Raw genomic sequence first — 21,956 nt, 5'->3', positions numbered from 1 at the left:
AAAAAACTAACTGATTTGGGGAACAATTAAGACAAGCGATAAAGAAGTTATAAAAATGATTTAATTTTAATTAATTAATGTATCATCATTCTGTTTTTAGCCAACCATGGATGTTGAACAAATGACATTTGACACTCTATATTTTATATAAAATGCATTTCTTCTGTTTAAATTTTTAACAGAATGCTTAGTAGTTCAATTGTTCATTCGAAAGAATAATTTCTGATCGTTTCTTCATGGATCTGCGCTAGTAAACTAACAAAAACTAAATATGTGAAATGGGTAATTGATTAAATATATTAATTTTAAGTAATTAATTTATCTTATTTCAAACGTGCGAAAAGATATCATATATATTAATTAGCCATTTTTTATTATTTTATTTTGATAATCAATAATGATTAAACGTATAATCAATAAATTTAATCATTAGATGATTTCATATAATGAGATACGGCAGTAATATTTCATATCCGTTGCTTGCTGGCTGTCAACATGCAGAAAATCACAATATTTGCCTTTTTGGTTGGAGTAACTATGTGCAATGGTAAAACTGTGTTTTTTATGAATTCTGTATACTGTCCGTCTATTTATAATTAAAATTCTCTGTTCATTCCACATTTTCAATATATTCAAAGAATCTGACATTATTTATTTTAATATCAATCTCATTGATGTGGAATTTCCTTTTCCAAAACTCCCGCAATCTCATGTAAATAACAAATTTGGTCTATTTCCAGAGACCGGTGATATTTCACTAATTTTGTTTACAGTGAACAATTTGTATACTCATTTACATCGTGAGAATTTTTTTGTTGCTCCATTCGGTAACCGAATGTTTATATTGACGAAGAAATTTTTTTTGGGGCTCCATTCGGTAACGGAATGTTTATGTTGACGAACATATTTCTTTTGTTGAACCATTCGGTAATAGAATGTTTATATCGACGAAGAAATTTATTTTGTTGTACTATTCGGTAACGGAATGTTTATATTGGCGAAGAAGATGTGCAAGTAAAAGTGATGCGATGTTCTTCCCGGATACTATGTTTCAGTTTTTATTTTAGGTAATTTTTTTAACAATATTCTGAATAATTTATTATTTACGTAGATGATTTCACAAAAAAATCCACAATCTCCTCGTCACTTGGCGACTGACTTGATTCATAGCCGTTTTCATTGTTAACATACTCGTATTTACACGACATTCTTTAATATATTACCTATTACGATACTACCCCTATAACTGTAACCGTGAATTAATTTGACGATGATAAGATAATGACATTAAGCGAAGAGGCGGTAAATTAGAAAACAGAAATTTGCGATCAGTTTATTTGGCTACAAGTTAAAAAATTATTACCTGATCTGCAATGTGAAGAAAACATGCAGCATTCATCACGCAAAATTTTCCACATCCTTACTGCACTCGGTTTATGTCGATTCTTTGCCGACCCGTGAATTGACGGACTTACTCGATGTAAATGTAATTTTCTACGTTGTACAGATCGTCACGGCGCTACGTCCCAGGACGATTTGGCTTCTTTGCGGCCATTCGATTAAAGTCCCTCGTCCGTCCGGTACTGATTCAATCCTCTTCCAGGCAATGTATTCACCTCTTTCTCGATATATCTCTGGGTCGTTTGTAAGTTGTGCTGACACACTCCAAAATATAATAATTAGCTTATTTTCTATGTTATATCAGGTTCACCAACCCTCCAGAAGATAGTGGGAGGGGAACCGACGGGACCCAATGAAGCCCCCTACATGGCCAGTATTAAAGGGCCACCACCTAGTAACTACTTTTTGTGTGGTGGTAGCATAATTGCTAAGCGAACAGTCGTTACATCTGGAAGCTGCCTTATCAAGTAAGAAAACTAACTTATTTTTAAACACAAACATTTAAAACTTAAGCCATTAAAAACTAGAAGAGACTCCGCAGATATAATATATCTCCATAAAATTATCAATGGCTTTATTGATTGTTCTTCCCTTCTGTCTGAAATTAATTTTAGAGTCCCTAGCGTTAGAACTAGAGAAAAATCACTTTTTCATATCCATAAATGTTCTACTAATATCAGACAAAATGCGTTTATATTCAGAGCCTGTAGTATATTTAATAAGAATTTTAATGATATGGACATATTCACATGTAATTTAAGAACCTTTAAAAGATATGTAATAATAATAATAATAAGCCTTTTATTCTGAACTTCTGTTAGGTATATTAATTTTAGAAATGTTTTGTTTGTTATAATATATCTTCGCATCTCACTAGTGCCCAGGATATCCCATTTTATTTCTTCCAAAGCTATTTCTAGCTCATGTAGGCTTCAATTCGGCTGGTCCTCGCGGAAGTTATAGACCACAACCCTCTAACAACAAGAAGAAACAAAATACTCAATATTGCAACTTTAAATACGAGAACCCTTAGATATGTAATAACTAACATTAAATAATTTTAAATATTCTACTGGAAGTTATCATGTTGTTGCTTTGAATCCTTCCCAGTTACTTGCTTTCAAATTTATAGTAATGTGTTCAATTTAGTTGTAGGTATACATTTACTAATTTTATGCTTCCGATTTTGTTGTCCGGGTTAAATCTTCCCCATAGGAAAAACTAAACCCTTCCACTCACTTTTCCACAAATGATCAGCTAGTCAATCAACACTATGCAAGTGCATTATATAAGTAAAATAAATACAAAACAATACAAGAACAACAACACGTCAACTCACCAGAGATCAAATGGGAAAAAAAAATTCACCGACTCCAGATATTTTCATATCAGAGGGTTCGGCTCGGTAGTACTTCTAACAGGGCCTATAAATCCTACTGATCCCTCAACATAAATATTTAAAAAATCTTTCGTTATCCTACATGTATTCAAAATGACCGACTTTTGCATCTTTATATATAAATTTTTTGATAGATCTAATACGCCTAAATTTTTAAAGAGAGAGCTAGGTATAATGCCAGTAGCCGAAATAACGAATGGTAATATTTTTATAGTCTGAGAATGCCAAATTCTTTTTATTTCGTTTCCTAAATCTGTGTATTTTCTAATTTTTTCATTAACAGATTTTTGAATGTTACAGGAATTTGGAATAGCGACATCAATGATATAAGTTATTTTTTTAATTTTGTCATGTAAAACTATATCGGGTCTATTATGACTAATCGTTCGGTCTGTTAGTATAGTTTTATCATAATATATTTTATAAAATTCGTTTTCTAAAAATGAATTTGGTTCGTATTCATAGTATGGTACTATATTACGGCAGTCAATCAAGTTATGTTTAATTAACAAATTTTGGTGAATTATTTTTAAAACTTGATTGTGCCGAAATGTATACTCGGACGGTGCTAATATAGAACAACATTGTTATTATTACTATTGTGTAGTGCTTTTATTGATTGCTGCTGTGTTGAAATTTTACAATGCATTATGTTTTGAATTTTAGCTGGTTATTGGTATATCTGTTAACTTTAAATTTTTGAAATTATTAGTTATTGGTATATCAGTTAACTTTAAATTTTTATTTATTTGTGTTCTTACATCTTGTATTATTTTTATTTACTATTTACAATATTGTATTTTTTGTAAATCTCTCAGGCCACGGGTACAGAACCCTTACTTTTTTTTTTTTTAATATTTTTTATTATTATTATAATTTTAAGTGAAAATCTGTTATTGGATTTTATCTTTATTATTTAGTTTATTCTTATATATGTAAATAATCTGTTGATTTTCCCAAATAAATAGTAAAAAAAATTAAAATTTGGGAGGCGGTTTGGGTACAGCCGCCCCAGGAACCTTTTATTGGATAACCAACACCTCTGCCATAGGTCACCTCAAGTGGTTCGCAACGTTTGGTGATTTAGCAGGGGTGCCCGGGATCATCGGGTGAGATGTGTTCAGGATGCGCCAATCCACCAGCTGCGTGGGGTGCCAGATCGAGAGAGGCTGATTTGGGGAGATCCTTTGACCTCACCAACTGGTATCTCGACCCATCGCCTTGCGCCGCAGTAGGGGGGATATATTCAAATGTCCGTCACTCCTGGACACACTGAAACCTGAATTCCTACCCGACCCTCATACCTTTTACCTTCCCAAAACGTCTTCTCGATCCTTTACTTAAAAAAGACACTCTACACACCATTCCTAACAAAGATATTATAGGAACGAGATATGCTATGTTGGCCGCCGGACCGTAGGCGGAGTACTACCTAATTAGGGTACTTTGAATACTATCGGGACGTGTACGCACAGAAATCTGTTCTCTGTATTAGTGCGGATACCTTAGCGTAAGCGAAGGTGTGCAGTAGTATTAGTGAACAAAACCGGCGACACTGGGCAAAATAATTCCACACAGTATGAACTGCTCATAGCACATCTCGTTCTTCTAATATCTTTGATTCCTAAAGATGACATAGAACATAGACCGTAAGGGAAAATATTTTCCTCAAGGCCTCCTGGTGGGGTTAATGTAAAAAAAAATACCGAGTTACGAGTAACTTTAACTTTAACTTGTAGTGCCTAAAGTTTTCACCCGTACAAACTGAAGCCACCACGCTGAAAGGCTCCAATTAATCTCTTTCAAATCTTTTCTAAAAAATGTCGGATGTTTGTGGAGGCGGCTTTAGGTATCCTTGGATTTAATCCGCATGAGTGGCAATCGGATTATCCGATATATACAATTTATTTCTGCCCTTTCCTCCCCTGCAAGACATAATACATAACACATAGCCAATCTATGCTGCCCTTAGAGGGAAATGGACTATAAATTAATATAAATCTGAAACCGCGCGCATAACGTGTTTCGCCAATTTTTTTCAACCGTACTCCTCCAAATAGCATCTGCGGCAAATAAAACAAATGCATAACATTCATTAGCTACGCAGTTTTTATAGCTCTTCCAGTTTGGTCGTAGATCAGCGCAGTCCGCTCGCTTTCATGCCATTTCTCTCATTGTTTGTATTATCTACGATGCTAACCAATTAGCTCCCTAGCTGCTTGTTAAAAGGAGTGTATGGGAAAAAGTAGAATTTAAAAGTGAATTTTAACATTCAATTATAAATTGAATAAAATAAAAATTAGAGATATATTTAATATGATTTAAGATTTTCACGGCCAAAAGTATTTTTGTTATTTGTTTTTGGGGTGTTATGCCGTGTTGCGCTAACTCCTTCTTTAGCCAACGTTTCGGACAGCATTGCAGTGTCCATCATCAGGGCAGATGTGTTATTTGAGGTTGTGTTAAAATTTGAGCTTAAGTATGAGGTTGTGATACCGTGTTGCCAGCTCCAACCCTCTGAGCTAACATTAAAGTATCATTTTTTATTTATTTATTATTTTTTATTTATTATTTTTTTTTATTTAGAGTGGTTTTTCTTCGTTTAGCTCTGGTGTAGCCGTCAATTACCGGATACCAAGAACTATTGAGCTTAGCTCCATCGTCTCTATTAATGTTTACGGGATTTTTATGAATTTCAATGGCTTCCGTAATCAGCCGTGCTCTATAAGTTTTGGGTCTCCCCAGGATTTCAGGAACAAATCCAAAGTAATGCCCGGTGTCAATCAAATGCTCGGCAATTGCCGATTTGTCAGGGTGGCCGAGTTTACAAGCTCTGAAGTGTTCTGAAATCCTTTTGGAGATAGTCCGCTCTGTCTGGCCTATATAGACTTTGTCACATCCGGAACAGCTGAGTTTATATACCCCATCTGTTTCCAGAGGAAACTTAGTCTTAGCAGACCTCAGTAAGTCCTGTATCTTTGTTGTTGTTCCGAAGACAGTCTTGATATTTTCCTTTCTCAATAGCCTGGCAATTCTGTCTGTCACATTGTGCACATAAGGCAGGAAGGCACAGCCTTTCGACTCTTGTTCAATTCTGTCTTCGTTTGGTGCAGATTTGGCTCTTATGATTTGCCTTGTCTGACTTGCTGGGTAACCGTTACGCTCCAGTGCATCGGTCAGCTTCGTAAGTTCCGCTCCGATTTTATGTTCTTCACATATTCTGGTCGCTCGGGTCACCAATGTATGGATAAGTCCTCTCTTCTGCGCTGGGTGGTGGTGCGAATCAGCGTGTAAGTACCGATTCGTATGGGTTGGTTTCCTATATACAGTATGCCCTAGGCTACCATCGTGTTTACGCATCACCTCCACATCTAGAAAAGGCAGGATTTTATCTTCGTTTTCCAGTTCCATTGTGAATTTAATTTTGCTGTGGAGAGAATTAAGATGGTCCAGGAATTCGTTCAGTTTCTCCGTTCCATGAGGCCAAATAGCGAAGACATCGTCGACGTAGCGCCACCATACTTTAGGGACAGCCAAAGCTGTGTCAAGTGCCACTTAAGCTTAAGCTCAGGAAAGAGGATTGGTCTAAGCTTTTTGTAAAAGCCTCTAGAACTCCTGCCCTGTACGGTCTCCCAAAAATACATAAAAAGGAAATCCCAATGAGACCGATTGTCAGCGCTATTGGTGCTCCTACATACAAACTTTCCCAATACCTCTCGAGATTACTGCAGATGCAAACTGGAAAAACCGAATCGTGGATTAAGGATTCCACAGATCTGATTAGTAAGCTCAAGAAAGTTAAGACTGAGGAAGGAGATATTCTGGTCAGCTTTGACGTCGTGTCTCTTTTTACAAATGTGCCTCTAGAAGACTCCATGACAATGCTCAGGGAGATATATGAGGAAGACATTTGCAAACTTTTTGAACACTGCCTCAAAACGGGATATTTTGCGTTTCAGGGTGAACTATTTGAGCAATTGGAGGGAGTTGCGATGGGCAGTCCGTTATCGCCAGTACTAGCCAACTTTTTATGGAGAAGTTTGAAGAAGTGGCACTTGACACAGCTTTGGCTGTCCCTAAAGTATGGTGGCGCTACGTCGACGATGTCTTCGCTATTTGGCCTCATGGAACGGAGAAACTGAACGAATTCCTGGACCATCTTAATTCTCTCCACAGCAAAATTAAATTCACAATGGAACTGGAAAACGAAGATAAAATCCTGCCTTTTCTAGATGTGGAGGTGATGCGTAAACACGATGGTAGCCTAGGGCATACTGTATATAGGAAACCAACCCATACGAATCGGTACTTACACGCTGATTCGCACCACCACCCAGCGCAGAAGAGAGGACTTATCCATACATTGGTGACCCGAGCGACCAGAATATGTAAAGAACATAAAATCGGAGCGGAACTTACGAAGCTGACCGATGCACTGGAGCGTAACGGTTACCCAGCAAGTCAGACAAGGCAAATCATAAGAGCCAAATCTGCACCAAACGAAGACAGAATTGAACAAGAGTCAAAAGGCTGTGCCTTCCTGCCTTATGTGCACAATGTGACAGACAGAATTGCCAGGCTATTGAGAAAGGAAAATATCAAGACTGTCTTCGGAACAACAACAAAGATACAGGACTTACTGAGGTCTGCTAAGACTAAGTTTCCTCTGGAAACAGATGGGGTATATAAACTCAGCTGTTCCGGATGTGACAAAGTCTATATAGGCCAGACAGAGCGGACTATCTCCAAAAGGATTTCAGAACACTTCAGAGCTTGTAAACTCGGCCACCCTGACAAATCGGCAATTGCCGAGCATTTGATTGACACCGGGCATTACTTTGGATTTGTTCCTGAAATCCTGGGGAGACCCAAAACTTATAGAGCACGGCTGATTACGGAAGCCATTGAAATTCATAAAAATCCCGTAAACATTAATAGAGACGATGGAGCTAAGCTCAATAGTTCTTGGTATCCGGTAATTGACGGCTACACCAGAGCTAAACGAAGAAAAACCACTCTAAATAAAAAAAAAAAATAAATAAAAAATAATAAATAAATAAAAAATTATACTTTAATGTTAGCTCAGAGGGTTGGAGCTGGCAACACGGTATCACAACCTCATACTTAAGCTCACATTTTAACACAACCTCAAATAACACATCTGCCCTGATGATGGACACTGCAATGCTGTCCGAAACGTTGGCTAAAGAAGGAGTTAGCGCAACACGGCATAACACCCCAAAAACAAATAACAAAAAAAGAGATATATTTATCTAAGACACTGTCTAGATTGCATTTAGTTCGAGTTGAATCTTGCAATTATATATAAAGATATAAGTCAATAAAAATGTGCTGTGAGAAAATGAAGACAATTTTGGTAGTTCTTATTCGAATTATGATACAGTTAAATATGAGCGAAGGAGATAGAGTCTCATTAACTTAGTTGGTAGAGCCGCAAGGCAAGGGTCCTAGTTTCGAGTCCTAGATGTGACCGTATCTTTTTCTCATTTTTCTGTTTCAAATTTCTGTTTAGGAATCGCTAATATTGTCTTCAATAATTAAGTAAAGTAAATTCTTTCTTTTGGGTATAGAAAAAACATTGTTTGGTTGACGAAAAATGTATACGGTTTTATTAATATGGGAGATTATTGATCCTAAGAGGAGATATGAGATATATATTTCAATCTTTATGGAGATACCTACAGATATCCCGTAATCTAAAAAATAATCTGTTTCCTGTTTTGCGACCAGTAATTCACTACTTATCTAAAATTATCATTCCATTAAACAAAAATCATCTTGTCCAAAGCGGATCATGCCCACGAAGGTGACATAACGGCGCTACGTCCCAGGATGGGTTTTGGCTTCTTCCACAAATGTTGGCTGCGTTCCCTTGCCATTCACCTATTATGTCCTTCCCGTCCTGTTCCATTCCTCTTCCACACAGTCTATCCACATCTTTCTTGGTCTGCCTTTGGGTCAGGAGGGTCTAGAATCGTTTTAAAATAAATGTAGCTTCTTTTTACAAAAAAATAGAGTCCTGACGTGTGCGGCTAAGGAAGTTAAACAATCAGTTTCCTCACACAGCTGTTAGGAAAGGGTGGGTCCCCTCCAATGCCTTTGGGTCACTTCCACTGGGGCCTCAACTTGGTCAGAATTTCCTTAAATCTGACATTTTTTCTACCAGGGATTATAATAATTGTATTGTTTTGTTATTTTAGCCGAGAACCATGGGCAGTCGTGGTCACCGTTGGAAGCCTTGAGCTGAACTACGGAGGAGATAGATACATGGCCAAGAACATCATCATTCACCCCAACTACCATGACATCACCCTCGCCAATGACATCGCTCTAATCATCCTAGGAGAGGACATTGAACTATCTCCCTCTGTGGCCATCATTCCTCTGTTCCAATTAGAAGAGGTTGAAGTTGATACCGTTCTAAAAATCGCTGGCTGGGGAACTAATGAGGTAAGGAAATATTTTCCGCAATAACTGAATGCAAATACTGGAAGCGGAAATTAACGCACTTTCCGAGATCCGATCGAGCTGAAACTCGACAGGTAAACTCGTTTTCGATGACAATGTATTCTATCAACATCTTTATATGGAGGTGTACGCATTTTTCTGAAATCGGATAAAATTACAGCAGTTAATATACGAAACAAAGATGTCGAGTTCCTCTGTAAGAAGGTATAATACTCGGTCAATCAAAAAATCTTTAATGTTTTAAATTAAATGAATTACAGGACTTTGTTTTTATGTGTTGATTTTTAAAAAACCTTTATGAAAGAATAAAGAAGTAGCTTGTATTGTTTCCTCAGTGTTCCTACAGATTTTTCCATAATTTTGTGGTATTTTATCTTCACCATAAATGCTTTCAACTGGCTGCGGTCCCTAGCCACCAATCCTCAGGCCTGCTTCAATATTCTCTCACGCAATCAATTCATCTTCCTCTCGGACTGCGTCTGAGTCACTTCCACTGGGGCACATATTTGGTGTTTGGCCATCTGATATTATTTCCACATCTCGAGACTGACCAAATAATTATCTTAATAAAAATAATTATCTCTTTGAAGCCAAGTCTACCTTAATTTATATTTTTGTTTGTTAAATTACGTAAATTATATGACTAATAAGACTGCTCAAGATTCGCCAGGCATTATAACATATTTCTAGTTGAATTCTCTGGCTTTGCCTGGGCTTTTCACATAGTTTTTTAAATTCAAAATTAGACAGTAATATTCCCTCATGTTGAAGGTTAAGGCGATGCCATACGTAGTAATGCAAAATCATGTGTTTTTGGTTTGAAAATTTGGTCGCCTAGAAATGTTTCAGATGCTTTAATTGAATACTGCGAGTAGAATACATCTTTGCCTTTGAAATAATCGAGTATTTTTTAGATAAGTATTTTTGTAAGCCAAGAAAAAAATAATGTAAAGGCCTATGAAAACTGCTTTGAACCCATTTTCGGTTATGATTTTATTGTATAATGTGGCAAATTAATTTATTTATAAAATGTTCGAAAAAAAAATATTATTGCCTGAACATCCACAAAATAAAATAAATGGCACTTTTTGGCCATGTTTTTTTCTTGCATAAATCAAAACAGGCGGATGGTGTTTAGCGGGAATTTAAACCTTATCGCCATCTACGTAAGGGTTGTTATTGATAGCGGCTCAATTTAAAATATTACACATTGCACATCGGCTTAAGTGTGCAATACAATCTCTGGAAAAATCTGTAGATTTGTATAAAAAATCCAATAAACGGCGTCCGTCAGGAGTCCGCCAGCCTGCTGGCCACCACATACAATCCTCTTTAAATGAACAGATAGATCAGGGCTTCCCTAACTGTGAGTCGCGACGCCCCGGGGCGCCGCGGGATCATCCCAGGGGCGTCGTGAGGCAATCTTTATAGCGAGAATATCGTTCCATCAGCACTGTAGCGTTAAGGGTTTTATTACCGTTTGCGACATCATACTTGTGTGAGACAGGTTTCTCCGCAGTTGCAGTCATTAAGAATAAGTACAGATCAAAAATAAATTTAGAGGCAGAGACGAGAGTGGCGATTTCGAAACTTCAACCTCGTTTTGAGAAACTATGCTCAGAAAAGCAAGCACATCCTTCTCATTAATACCAAAGAAAAAAATTGCTATTTTAAAATTTTTGTTTGCTTCCATTTTTGTTTTTATGTTGTGTTCTTTATTTTCTAATAAAAAATTTAGATACTATTTGGAGTTTTTCTGACAAATTGTTATTAGGTAACGTACCCCTACTACGTGACCCGTTCAGGGGGGGGGGCTTCAAAATACTACGCTTGGTACAAATGAGCGGCGGGGGGCTTAGATTTTTAGTCACCGGGGGCGTCGCAAAAATATGGCAACTTCCCAAGGGCGTCACAGTTGAAAAAAGTTTGGGAAGCCCTGAGATAGATTATTTATGAATCCAACAACTGGGCGCAAAATATTAACAATCGCAAATATAACTCCAGAGGAAACATCATAATATGAAAAGTAAAGACAAGAACTGAATGCGACGGCGAGTCGGTCCCAACAAACATCAATGCAATTAACATCTCTGCAATAAAATTCACATCTACCGCATTCAACTTATATGTACCTATTTATTACTACACATCTATTAAACCTACGACATTTAATTTACAATAAAATCACTTCTAATTCATTAATCGCCTACCCATGTCGTGTTATTTACATTACCTAAATTTGAAAAAAATTTCTTTGTCTGTTTGTAGCTAGTTACCCGGTCGTATGTTTTTTAAAAGTTAGACATTAATTCTTTTGTTTATTTATTTTTCATCAAAAACATCATACATATATAAACATGCACACTAATCTAGGTAACATTCGATATGTAGGGTATCCGGGGGTAAAGATAATTAACTTTGGGGGATGATTTTACATGATAATAAAAGTAAAAAAGATGAATAACTTTTTTCGATCTTCAACGATTTAAGACAGTTTTCTGGTACAAAAGTTGAACCGTTTGTATGAACCAAAAAACTTTTTCTTTTACTTCTAGCATCACTTAGAATTACCTGCCAAAGTTTTTGAACTTTACCCCCGGACACCCTGTATAAGAACAGTAATAAAAACATGTATAATGGCACAGTAATGAAGAGAAAATAATAGTAGCTATATTTAAGTTGGACGTAACCCACCTCACTAGGTGAACCTGTATTGACGCAGAATTTGGAGCAAAATTAATGAATACACTGTCAATGATTTACCAATTCATTTAACGCTCTGTATTCTTCGAAAGACCTGCCATGTTAGATGAAATTTCATGAAACCTTAAACTTTACCAATTCCTTTCCTGGAATTGGCGGTCTCCGTGGTCGAGCGGTAAGGCTCTCGACTAGCAAGTTAGAGGTCGCGGGTTCAAATCCAGGCATGCGCAAGTAAATTCCAGAGTGGAAGATGCTCTTAGTATTGCCCTAGTGTAATACCACCATTCAGAATTGAAACGTTACTTGGCCGTGTTTGGTGACAAGATCTGAATAGCCAGGTACTTCCCCACCTTCCTCTTCCCCATATCCTTACCTTCAGCCTCACAACATACCCCAATTAGTGATGCCATAGTTTCACATAAATAAAATTAGCCTGACCCAAAGATATTAGAAGAACGAGATATGCTATGTTGGCCGCCGGACCGTAGCCGGAGTACTACCTAATTAGGGTACTTTGAACGGTATCGGGACGTGTACGCACAGAAATCTGTTCTATGTATTAGTGCGGATACCTTAGCGCAAGCGAAGGTGTGCAGTAGTATTGGTGAACAAAACCGGCGACACTCGGCAAAACAATTGCACTCAGTACGAACTGCGCGTAGCACATCTCGTTCTTCTAATATCTTTGGCCTGACCCTTTGAAGTTTCAAAAACAAAAAGGCGCAGATTGGCCATTTTATCTCAATGTTACAATTGACTTTCTGCGAAACGCCCATCATGAATATTTAAAACCACACCTTTTTTAGAACAGACTACAAGGTGATATAACAATGTAAAAATAACGATAATTTAAAAATTTGTAGTAAATAATTTAATTGCATATTGATACATTTTCCAGTACGGTGGCTCTGTTCAAAACGAACTTCAATCTCTGCTTACCAGATCCATCAGCTATGATTCATGCAGGGGATACTATGGTGACACAAGAGTGACACAAATCTGTACCTGGAACAGTGTGGGATTTGGACAATGCGGTGTAAGAATATTTAAAATTTATTTTTGTTATTTTTATGAACAAGAAAAAAGAAACAGACCAATTATAAATGCTCACAAATGGTTGAATTGGTAATAAACAACAAGTATTTAGTGAATGTAGACTGTAATATAATAGGCAGAACTAAGTAAAACATATAAAAGCCGAACTAACTAACAAATAACTAAGTAAAATGAATTAAATTTAAAGTTTAAAATTGTTTCCAAAAATTAATAACCATTCCAAAAATCTTGACAATATTTGAATTCCTCCTACTACAATAATCATACGCAACCATTTTTGCTTATGCAATGATGAAGGCCTTAGTTAGTAGATGATTGCCTGTACACGATGCCTGTGTGAGAACCATACGCATTTCCCACTCAGATTCTAACGGGTATATAGCGCATAAGAAACTACAAATAAGGAAAATATATATACATATATAATTGAGGGTGACATATATACGTGTGTTACCCTCAATTCACTGCCATAAGTAAAAAAAAACTGGCACTGCGTTTGGAATGCATCTGAAAGAACCAATGCAGCATTTCAGTGACTTTGAAAAAAAAAAATTTTATTTTAAGAACACTTTCAGATAAGTTTTTTCAATTTAATCTGGTAATATCTTATCTGAAGCCGGAAAACTAGTTTGATAAAAAACACCTAATTTTATACAAACACTTTCTGATTCGCAGATGGTTTATTGATTTTTTTAAATTTTATGTGCTTACGAAATTCCTCCAAAAAGAAAAGATTTTGTAATACCTATTTGCTTAAAATTGTATTTTGTAATTTCAGGGAGATTCAGGCAACCCCCTGGTGACACTTGACGGTGAACTATTAGGGGTCGTGTCGTGGGGAGCAATGTGCAGCATTCGTGGTCCCGATGTGTACAGTTCCATCCCGGCCTACAGAAACTGGCTATTGACCAATGCAGTCTAAACCTCAGACAACAAAAATTAGAAAACCCAACAACCAACAACCCATAAAAATACAATATTTTTAAATTCTCAAATATGGTAGACATAGTCTATTCAGATTTTAGGGACTGATTATAGACTGATGCAGCCCAAATCACTGACAACTTACAACAGAAAACCTTACAGCCTCAACAAAGACAACATTTCTAAAAATTGTCAAATCTGGTAGGAGTAGTCCATTCTCCACCCCAGATTTCAGGGACTGATTATCGACTGATACAGCCCAAATCACTGACAACTTACAACAGAAAACCTTACAGCCTCAACAAAGACAACATTTCTAAAAATTGTCAAATCTGGTAGGAGTAGTCCATTCTCCACCCCAGATTTCAGGGACTGATTATCGACTGATGCAGCCCAAATAACAGACAACTTACAACAGAAAACCTTACAGCCTCAACAAAGACAACATTTCTAAAAATTGTCAAATCTGGTAGGAATAGTTCATTCTCCACCCCAGATTTAAGGGACTGATTTTACCGGAAGTTTTAGAATATGGCTTATTATACCTTGAAAGATTGCGATGTTCCTAATAACAAAGGGTAATAAAAACAAATATTATTAAATTATTACAATCAACAGGCGTGAAATAACAATACAAAATAATAATAAAAAAGTAGTTTCAAATATTATAATTTTGATAGTATTTATATTGTGGACCCAAATATAGTGGTAGATACTCGTGTCACCCTGGTGAAAGATTTCAGCATCGAAGCGTTGCTCAAAATGTCAATAGCCGTATTTAGTGACCAGATATGAAGAGCCAGTTTCTCAACCTTCTTCTCCCTCATCTCTTCCTACCTTCAGCCTCACATTTCCTAATTGCTATGTTGCAACTATGTTGCAATGATTGTCCATCGTTCTACATAGGTAAGACAACTAGAAATATAAATATTAGAATCACGGAACATTTAAGATGTTTAAATAAAAATAATTTTTCAGAGTTTGCCAATCATCTCATTTCCACCGATCATACTTTTAGTAAAGATACAGGGGTTAAAATTTTTCACCGTAGTAACAAAGGCAAAAAATTAGATAATTTAGAAGCACTTGAAATCAGAAAATCCCTCAATAATAACTCCAGTATAATAAATAACCAAATTAATCTGTCTTATAGTCCTATTCTAGACATATTTCCAGTCAACCGCTCTGTTCTTCCTGGAATTCCTGTAATTACCCCTTACACTTTGTCCACCCCTTCCTCAAACACTTAACATTTTTGTATATATATGTCAATATTTTGTGTAGTAGATCAGTTTTTAATATTCTCCTGACGAAGGAAGGGTTCTTCCGAAACCGGTAGAGTGAAAATAAAATAATAGTGGTCAAAAAAAAATTTATGTGTTTTTATTGTAAATTATGATGAGCCACAAAGTGAATGCTTTTTACAATTACGTAATTTATTAAGAATCAAAACATTGAATAGATAAACTTTAAGTAAATCTCAATGTTTTGTCACAATGTCCGAACACATGTTCATAAAAATCCTATGACATATGACATAAATGATTTTTGATAAAAACAAAATAAAACATTTTTGCATTTCATCATGATATATTGTTAAGACAAACGCAGGTGGAAGAACACGTGTTCCGATATTATTATGAATTTATCACTTCATCAGGACGCGGCTTCCAGTCCCGTTTTCAACAGGATTACCAATAATTTTAAGAGATATTTAATAAATCATCATTACTCATTTTCTCTACGTATCAAACACACTCGCAATTGCAATTTGTTTTATGTATTTGTCATCTATCGGTATCGCATAAACATAATAATATATTTAAATTCTCCTCAGCGCAACTATTTTTCTTCGGAGGTCAATCATTAACAGCAATAAAACTGGATGTAACCTGTCACATGTTCCACACATACCATTGAAAACGATAATAAATATAAAAAAGATAAATCACATCAAATTAACGGCATCAAATGTATGTGCTTAGTAAGTATACTCCTGGAAGATACCGTGCACTTTTTTAAGCCTCGAAAGAGAGGACTTTTACAAAGCGTCAATCAACAGAGCGTCATTCTGCATTGACCATCGACATTTTTAACGTCACTTGCAGACAGTTTTGTACCTATCTTTTGACGCGTCACAAAATCGTAAACCAGCACCCATGACTTTTTTTATACATACATATATCTTAAATTTATAATCTTATCCATTAAATATTGGTAATTAACCGTTTTACGGAGAACATGAAAAACGAATTAGTAAAAACATAAATATTGGTTGATGTGGATATGACCTACCCTACCCACCTTCACTAGTTTAACTAACATTGTTTTGGCATGCATTGGTAATGTTTTCAGATGAAGCTATTATAGGTAGGTACTTATTATAAATAGGTACTGTTAATATTTGTAATCTATCATGTTTACTTAAAAATTAATTCCCACTTGATGTAACAGATATTTTTTAAATTTATTTATTTGTTTAATATTTGTGTTTTTTACAATAAATATACAATGTTTACAAGTAATACTATTTTAATTTATACTACACTCCCATTAAAAGCATTTGCTTGTGGGTGAAAGAGGAGTGTACATTGCAAAAAAAAATACAAAATTAAAATCCATACAAATTATTGTATTTGGAAGGAAGAAAAAATATATATTATGGAGGATAAATAGAGTATAGTAGGATAATTTGTGAGATTTTCAAGTGAAACTAGTAAAAATAATATATGTGTGACAACGGCACAGAAGTTTTAAATCGCTCAAATATGTGGAAAATATAAACAAACACATCAACTTTTAGATTCTAAATGATAGTCTTTCACCAGGGAGATACTTAGAATATCTCCCACTCTGAAATATGCCACCCTAGTTATTTTTCCCCACTATTGCTTCTTTTCTTTTTTTTTTAAATAAAGTTTCATTACACAAAATATACTTTCACATATTATACTCAAAAGCCAATCTAATAAAAAAACACTCAAATTGTGGTTTTAAAAGAGCTTTTATTTTGTTTATAATAAAACCTTATAAATATGTAATTACAAAAATCAACAGTTGAATACAATATCTCAATTCAACAACTTCTTCCGTGTACAGAATTTGTTGCTAAGACTAATTTAAAAGTAGAAAGTTGAAATATATCGTTTACATAAGTACACATCGCAAAAAGGATTGGTCCAAGAACTGTACCTTTAGGGATTCCAAATATAGAATATTAGCGAAAAATATCAGTGTAGTTTTTTGGTCGAGTATCAAGTCGTGGCTTATATCATATTCTTCTGGATCCAGTCTACAAAAGAGCTGACTCTGGTAAAGACATCGGGCATGCCATTGGCGCATGGGCTGCCCCATGACACGATTCCAACCACCACCTCGTCAATTGTCAGGGGACCACCGGAATCTCCCTACAAGAGAAGATGACAAATACATAAACATAATAGTAGGCACACACTCAAGGGAAGGTTAAATGCCCACTTTGGTAATAATCATTCTGCATCCGCCCTAATTAATAATATCAGTTGTACATTTCCAGATCCAAATAAAGTAAATCAAAGAAAAATATTTTTAAGAATTTCAAATTTTTTTGTTTGTTCATTTGTTTTTAGGGGATATAAGAAAGCTCTCTAGATGGAATCTTAAGCATAAAACATAAATCTGAAGTTTTCCTAACTCAACTTTAAGCTTTAGAAAAAAGCTGAATAACATTTAGGGAAAAACTTCTCTGAGGCTGTGTAATAACCAATGTGTGAAGTAGCCCAGGAGCAGAGATTCCTAGAGACGTGTAGTCAAAGCTATGGATGACCGACCGGAATTAGACACGTGGAAGTAGTTTATAATATGAGATGAGTATATTATACAATATAATGATAATTATTGACTCACGTGGCAAGCTCCCTCTCCACTCTTAGTGAAGGTACATAGTTGTGTTGAGAAAACATCGTTCCCATTAATCCATCTTTGCTGGCAGTCTGGCACTGTTAAGGTCACCAGGTCGATAGTCTGCAGCTGTTCTGGAGCATTACCTCCCAACTAAAAAAATAATCATATAGAAGTAACATCGAGAAAGCAAAGACTGCTCGATAAGTTTTCGTGGCATTGTCATTGGAGTTTAAAAAACCTGCCATCTTCTGACATTAAAGATGATCTCAGAAATATTTAACATATGTCATATATTTGCTATAAAATCTAAGTCGTCGACTTTTTAATCTTATCCCTGAAAGTGAAAAATCGGTATGATATCAAAGATAAGAACTCTTCGATAGTCATTGTTTTAATGAAATGCATTATTTTGATAAATATTGAAAGAATCGATCTTCAAAGAACACAAAAAAAAGACACTAAAATGGTTTTTGCAACGTAATTTGTTGATCGTGCGGATTTCATGGCACTGCATACCTACCAATAATTTATTGTTATAGAAAAATAATTAAGTGACCTTAGATAAAACCAATGACTGGTAGAAAAAGCATTTGCTAAATTAAGTGTTAAAGTTATTATGTATGTATTGATGACAACAATCAAACTACTCATCCGGCGAAAAAAAAATCATTCTTAAAATGACGTTATTAACGGCTTTTTCTATTTACAAAATGTGATATATAGTAATTAGGCTGAGTTGTTAATCAATAGATGGCGGTAGACATAAAGTTTTCGCCAGGGCCCAGCCAGATGACGCTAGTATAGCAGGTACTTGCGAGAGATATTATCGGACAATGCATGCGTCTGGAGGCTCAGAGATTTACCTACCCTCGGGTAACGAACAGTGTAGTTTAGCCAGACAAGTTATTTTAACGTAAATAAACGCAATTATATTAAGAACCTTTTTCTGTTTTAAGGGTTCCCAACACCCGAATTCTGCATAAGTAAAGGCAGATACAACAACTGACACAACAGAAAAAAATATTTTCACAATATTTTCAGACCCCGCTAATAAAGGTTCATAGCCCAGCTTGTTCCCTTGTTTCTGTTGTCTGAAAACTCACCTGTGTTGTTCCCCAACCGCACAATTTAACGGTAACATTTCCCGCAACATCCCATGTTCCAAGAGCCACAGGACGAATTACGTCAGACATCTGTATGGGTACGCTAGTAATCAAGATAGCCACATCATTTCTCAGGATCCAGTAGTCGAATTCCGGATGGACGATGACTGTTTGGATGTTATACGTTATTCCTCCGGAGTTCAGTTGGCTAGTGCCAACAGTTATAGTAAATACACTTGGACTTCCCCTGCAACACACATAAAAAGACTTGAGTAATACTGTCCACTTATCTAGACCCTCAACACTCAAGGAGTTTGCCCACATAACCGGAGCAAACCATGACCGTGCTATGGAGGAGCCGCAAATGATGGGAAAGGTTCGAAACAACCGCGAACGGCGCGAAACGAAACTTAATACGTAGCGTTCTCCGCACGGTTTTCACACTACAAAACTACACTATATAAACTGCGCTCTGACAACCAGACGTTAACTTTCTGATTTATTGCTTCTACACAAAATTATGCATGCGTCGGTTCAACTGATCATCAGTTGATACACCGAATATTTTATCCCGAATTACATTAACCCACCATCAAGAAAATCATCAAAGAGGATAAACGACATAGTCTACCGCACAAATACAGGATTTATTTTACTTAAAATATTTATTTTACAACTGTATTTAAATATGCTTAGTATACATTTTTAATTTTACTGGGAACTTAGCTTTAAATTTGAATGCCTTATGCGTAAAACATAAAAATTAAAATTAACATTAATTTTACATAATTTACGATATTTCATTTAACGATAATTTAGGTGTGACGGGAATTTTTATTGCAACGACTAGACGGCATTTCAAAAATCTTGTTTTAATTAGAACACTGTATAGAAATGGGAGACATCTATTGAAAAATGGAGAAACTATTTGCTGTGTAAAACTATTATATCGGTGAATATCGCAGTTACAAAGACGCGGGAAAATAAACGAAATATTTCCTAAATTTTTTAAATTTAATTTCAACCATTTGATGTCATCATTTAATATCTAAATGAATTTTTACTGGTGACCGGATAAATCATCACAATGATAATTCATCACATCTTTAAAAAGTTATATAAAGTCATGGAAAGTGATGAAATAAAAACTGGGTTAAGTAGCTTAGGTTAGGTTAGGTTAGTATAAAAAAAAATTTTTTTCATCGACTTGACTTGATGACTTTATATCACTTTTTAAAAGTGTGTTGAATTGTCACTGTGTTGAGTTATCATGGAACCATTTTTACTAACCCGCTGACACAGTGTGCTGCTGTCAGGATGGTGCTCGCAGAGATAATGCTCCCGGAGCACTGGAATGTCCCACTCCATCTAAGTATAGCCTGGGAAGGTGATTCGCCGTCAGCAGCATCATGTCCACCAACTATTCTCCACCTTCCATCATCCACTTTTGGAGCCCCTATTAACATAAAAATAAACATTACTGACATAAGAAATCAACGTAACCGTGATTTTAAACAAAATAACCATTGTAGCAATACACATAAATCTAAATTATTTCGTGCCAAGATTGTGATATCAGGTGAGGAGGCTCAGATTCTTAGGAAGCCGCGTTATGGAAATACCAGACATTTTCTCTTTATAGATAGAAGCTTATGGTAGTTAAAACTAGTGGTAATTAAAAATACCGTGTCTTCCTTGAGACTCTCGAAGAAGACAATGGACAAGATACCTGGGAAGGAACGCAATGGAACCAGGCGACAACTGCACGACATGGTCAAAAAATCACTGAGGAATGTATTAGAACTATTTATTACCAAGGACATTTAAATCCCAGAAGACACTTTGAGACACGTGTGGATTAGGAATATCAATAGCTCTAGAGATATTGAAAAGGATGAAGAAACTCCGATTCATCTATGCTGCGAAGGTTTGGTTTTGATCAGAAGGAGGCTCAGATACCTATAAAAGTCTTTATAGGACCAGGTGACAGAGCCAAATACTCAATAAAGAAGTATGGTGAAACATGGGAGATTGCGCAATGGGCATAATATGGAATGCTTACGGTAGCTATGCAGACCGTCTCCGTATCAAAAATTAATTTATATCGAAACATGCAATTAGCAAGAACAAAACATCTAATAACCCATATTTTCTGATTTTAAGGAGTAGTATTTAACTACAATAACCAAAAACAAGAGAACAAGAGTAGATACTGATTTATTGAAACATTATTTGAAAAAAAACGGACGATCAATAAGGAGTAACAAAAATATATTATTTTTCTTATTCAGAATGATTTGATATTTCATAAATTTTAATTGAATTATAATAAATGAAAAAGTTATATTGGTTCTTATTACCATTGCAAAGGGCCAGGACTACCACAAAAATGCAAAAGCTTGCTTTGAACATTTTGAAATATTTTGTATGATTGTATTACTTGTGAAAGTTAAAACTGTTTTGTCATTTTAACAATCTGAACAGCATACTTATAACAATTTTTCTAATCTCTGCAATGATCGTATCAACGGTACAATGACATGGTGTTTGACACTTTTTTTTAATTCGGCCGATTAAAAATAGCATTGACCTGATGTTGTGTCTCTGGTTGCCAAAAAACGATTAGAGGTGTTTAACGTGCGTTAAAAAATCAGTATACAGAGGTCAGGTTCAAGCCAAATTCGTGGTTTCTTTCTTGTTTTGCTATCGTATCTGATAATCTTTTGATTCTGATTGCTTCGTAATGATAACATTATTGTAAAAGGCAATGAACTGCTGTTTTTCAATTGTCGAAATTCTATGAAAGGTCAGAGATACATCTACCTTATGTACTAGCAAAATGGAGATGTTCTTTGTTCATGAATGCTGAAGTGAGCAGTAATTCAACCTTACAACGTTTCATTTTATCCTGGCATTTTAGTTTGTTCATTTGCTTAATATATTCAACGAACCTCCTTATTAGACTCCATTCTCTACTAGTTTTGTAATATATTTTCGCT

At 35.6% G+C, this 21,956-nt stretch overlaps 2 protein-coding genes across 2 annotated transcripts; one reads left to right on the top strand and one right to left on the bottom strand.

Annotated features, from left to right (window-relative positions):
• The first annotated feature begins 477 nt into the window (after positions 1–477).
• LOC149411908 (chymotrypsin-2-like) lies at positions 478–13,970 on the top strand. Its single transcript, XM_089646271.1, has 5 exons — positions 478–547; positions 1,706–1,868; positions 9,022–9,271; positions 12,891–13,028; positions 13,827–13,970. The coding sequence occupies exons 1-5, from the start codon at positions 496–498 to the stop codon at positions 13,968–13,970; spliced, it is 747 nt and encodes a 248-aa protein (XP_089502397.1). The 5' UTR covers positions 478–495.
• A 3,166-nt stretch (positions 13,971–17,136) lies between these two features.
• Positions 17,137–20,729, bottom strand: LOC149411907 (chymotrypsin-1-like). The gene is made up of 5 exons (XM_089646270.1): positions 20,687–20,729; positions 20,248–20,413; positions 18,958–19,204; positions 17,858–18,004; positions 17,137–17,379 (listed from the first exon to the last, which is right to left on the bottom strand). Exons 1-5 carry the CDS (start codon positions 20,727–20,729, stop codon positions 17,239–17,241), a joined length of 744 nt encoding a protein of 247 aa, XP_089502396.1. The 3' UTR covers positions 17,137–17,238.
• Between the last annotated feature and the right edge of the window lie 1,227 nt (positions 20,730–21,956).

This window comes from Hesperophylax consimilis, chromosome 24 (assembly GCF_061612785.1).
Source record: "Hesperophylax consimilis isolate HC1 chromosome 24, BYU_Hcon_1.0, whole genome shotgun sequence".
Taxonomy (NCBI): domain Eukaryota; kingdom Metazoa; phylum Arthropoda; class Insecta; order Trichoptera; family Limnephilidae; genus Hesperophylax; species Hesperophylax consimilis.
Note: the sequence above shows the minus strand (reverse complement) of the source record. Positions and strands in the feature narration are given on the sequence as shown.

Excerpts from the sequence above, each read along its gene's own strand:
- LOC149411908 (XM_089646271.1), top strand. The coding sequence starts at position 496 with ATGCAGAAAATCACAATATTTGCCTTTTTGGTTGGAGTAACTATGTGC. Across the intron at positions 548-1,705 it reads TGGAGTAACTATGTGCAATG|GTTCACCAACCCTCCAGAAG; the intron begins GTAAAACTGTGT and ends ATGTTATATCAG. Across the intron at positions 9,272-12,890 it reads CTGGCTGGGGAACTAATGAG|TACGGTGGCTCTGTTCAAAA; the intron begins GTAAGGAAATAT and ends TACATTTTCCAG.
- LOC149411907 (XM_089646270.1), bottom strand. The coding sequence starts at position 20,729 with ATGTCGTGCAGTTGTCGCCTGGTTCCATTGCGTTCCTTCCCAG. Across the intron at positions 19,205-20,247 it reads GCAGCACACTGTGTCAGCGG|GGGAAGTCCAAGTGTATTTA; the intron begins GTTAGTAAAAAT and ends TGTGTGTTGCAG. Across the intron at positions 18,005-18,957 it reads GCGGTTGGGGAACAACACAG|TTGGGAGGTAATGCTCCAGA; the intron begins GTGAGTTTTCAG and ends TTATTTTTTTAG.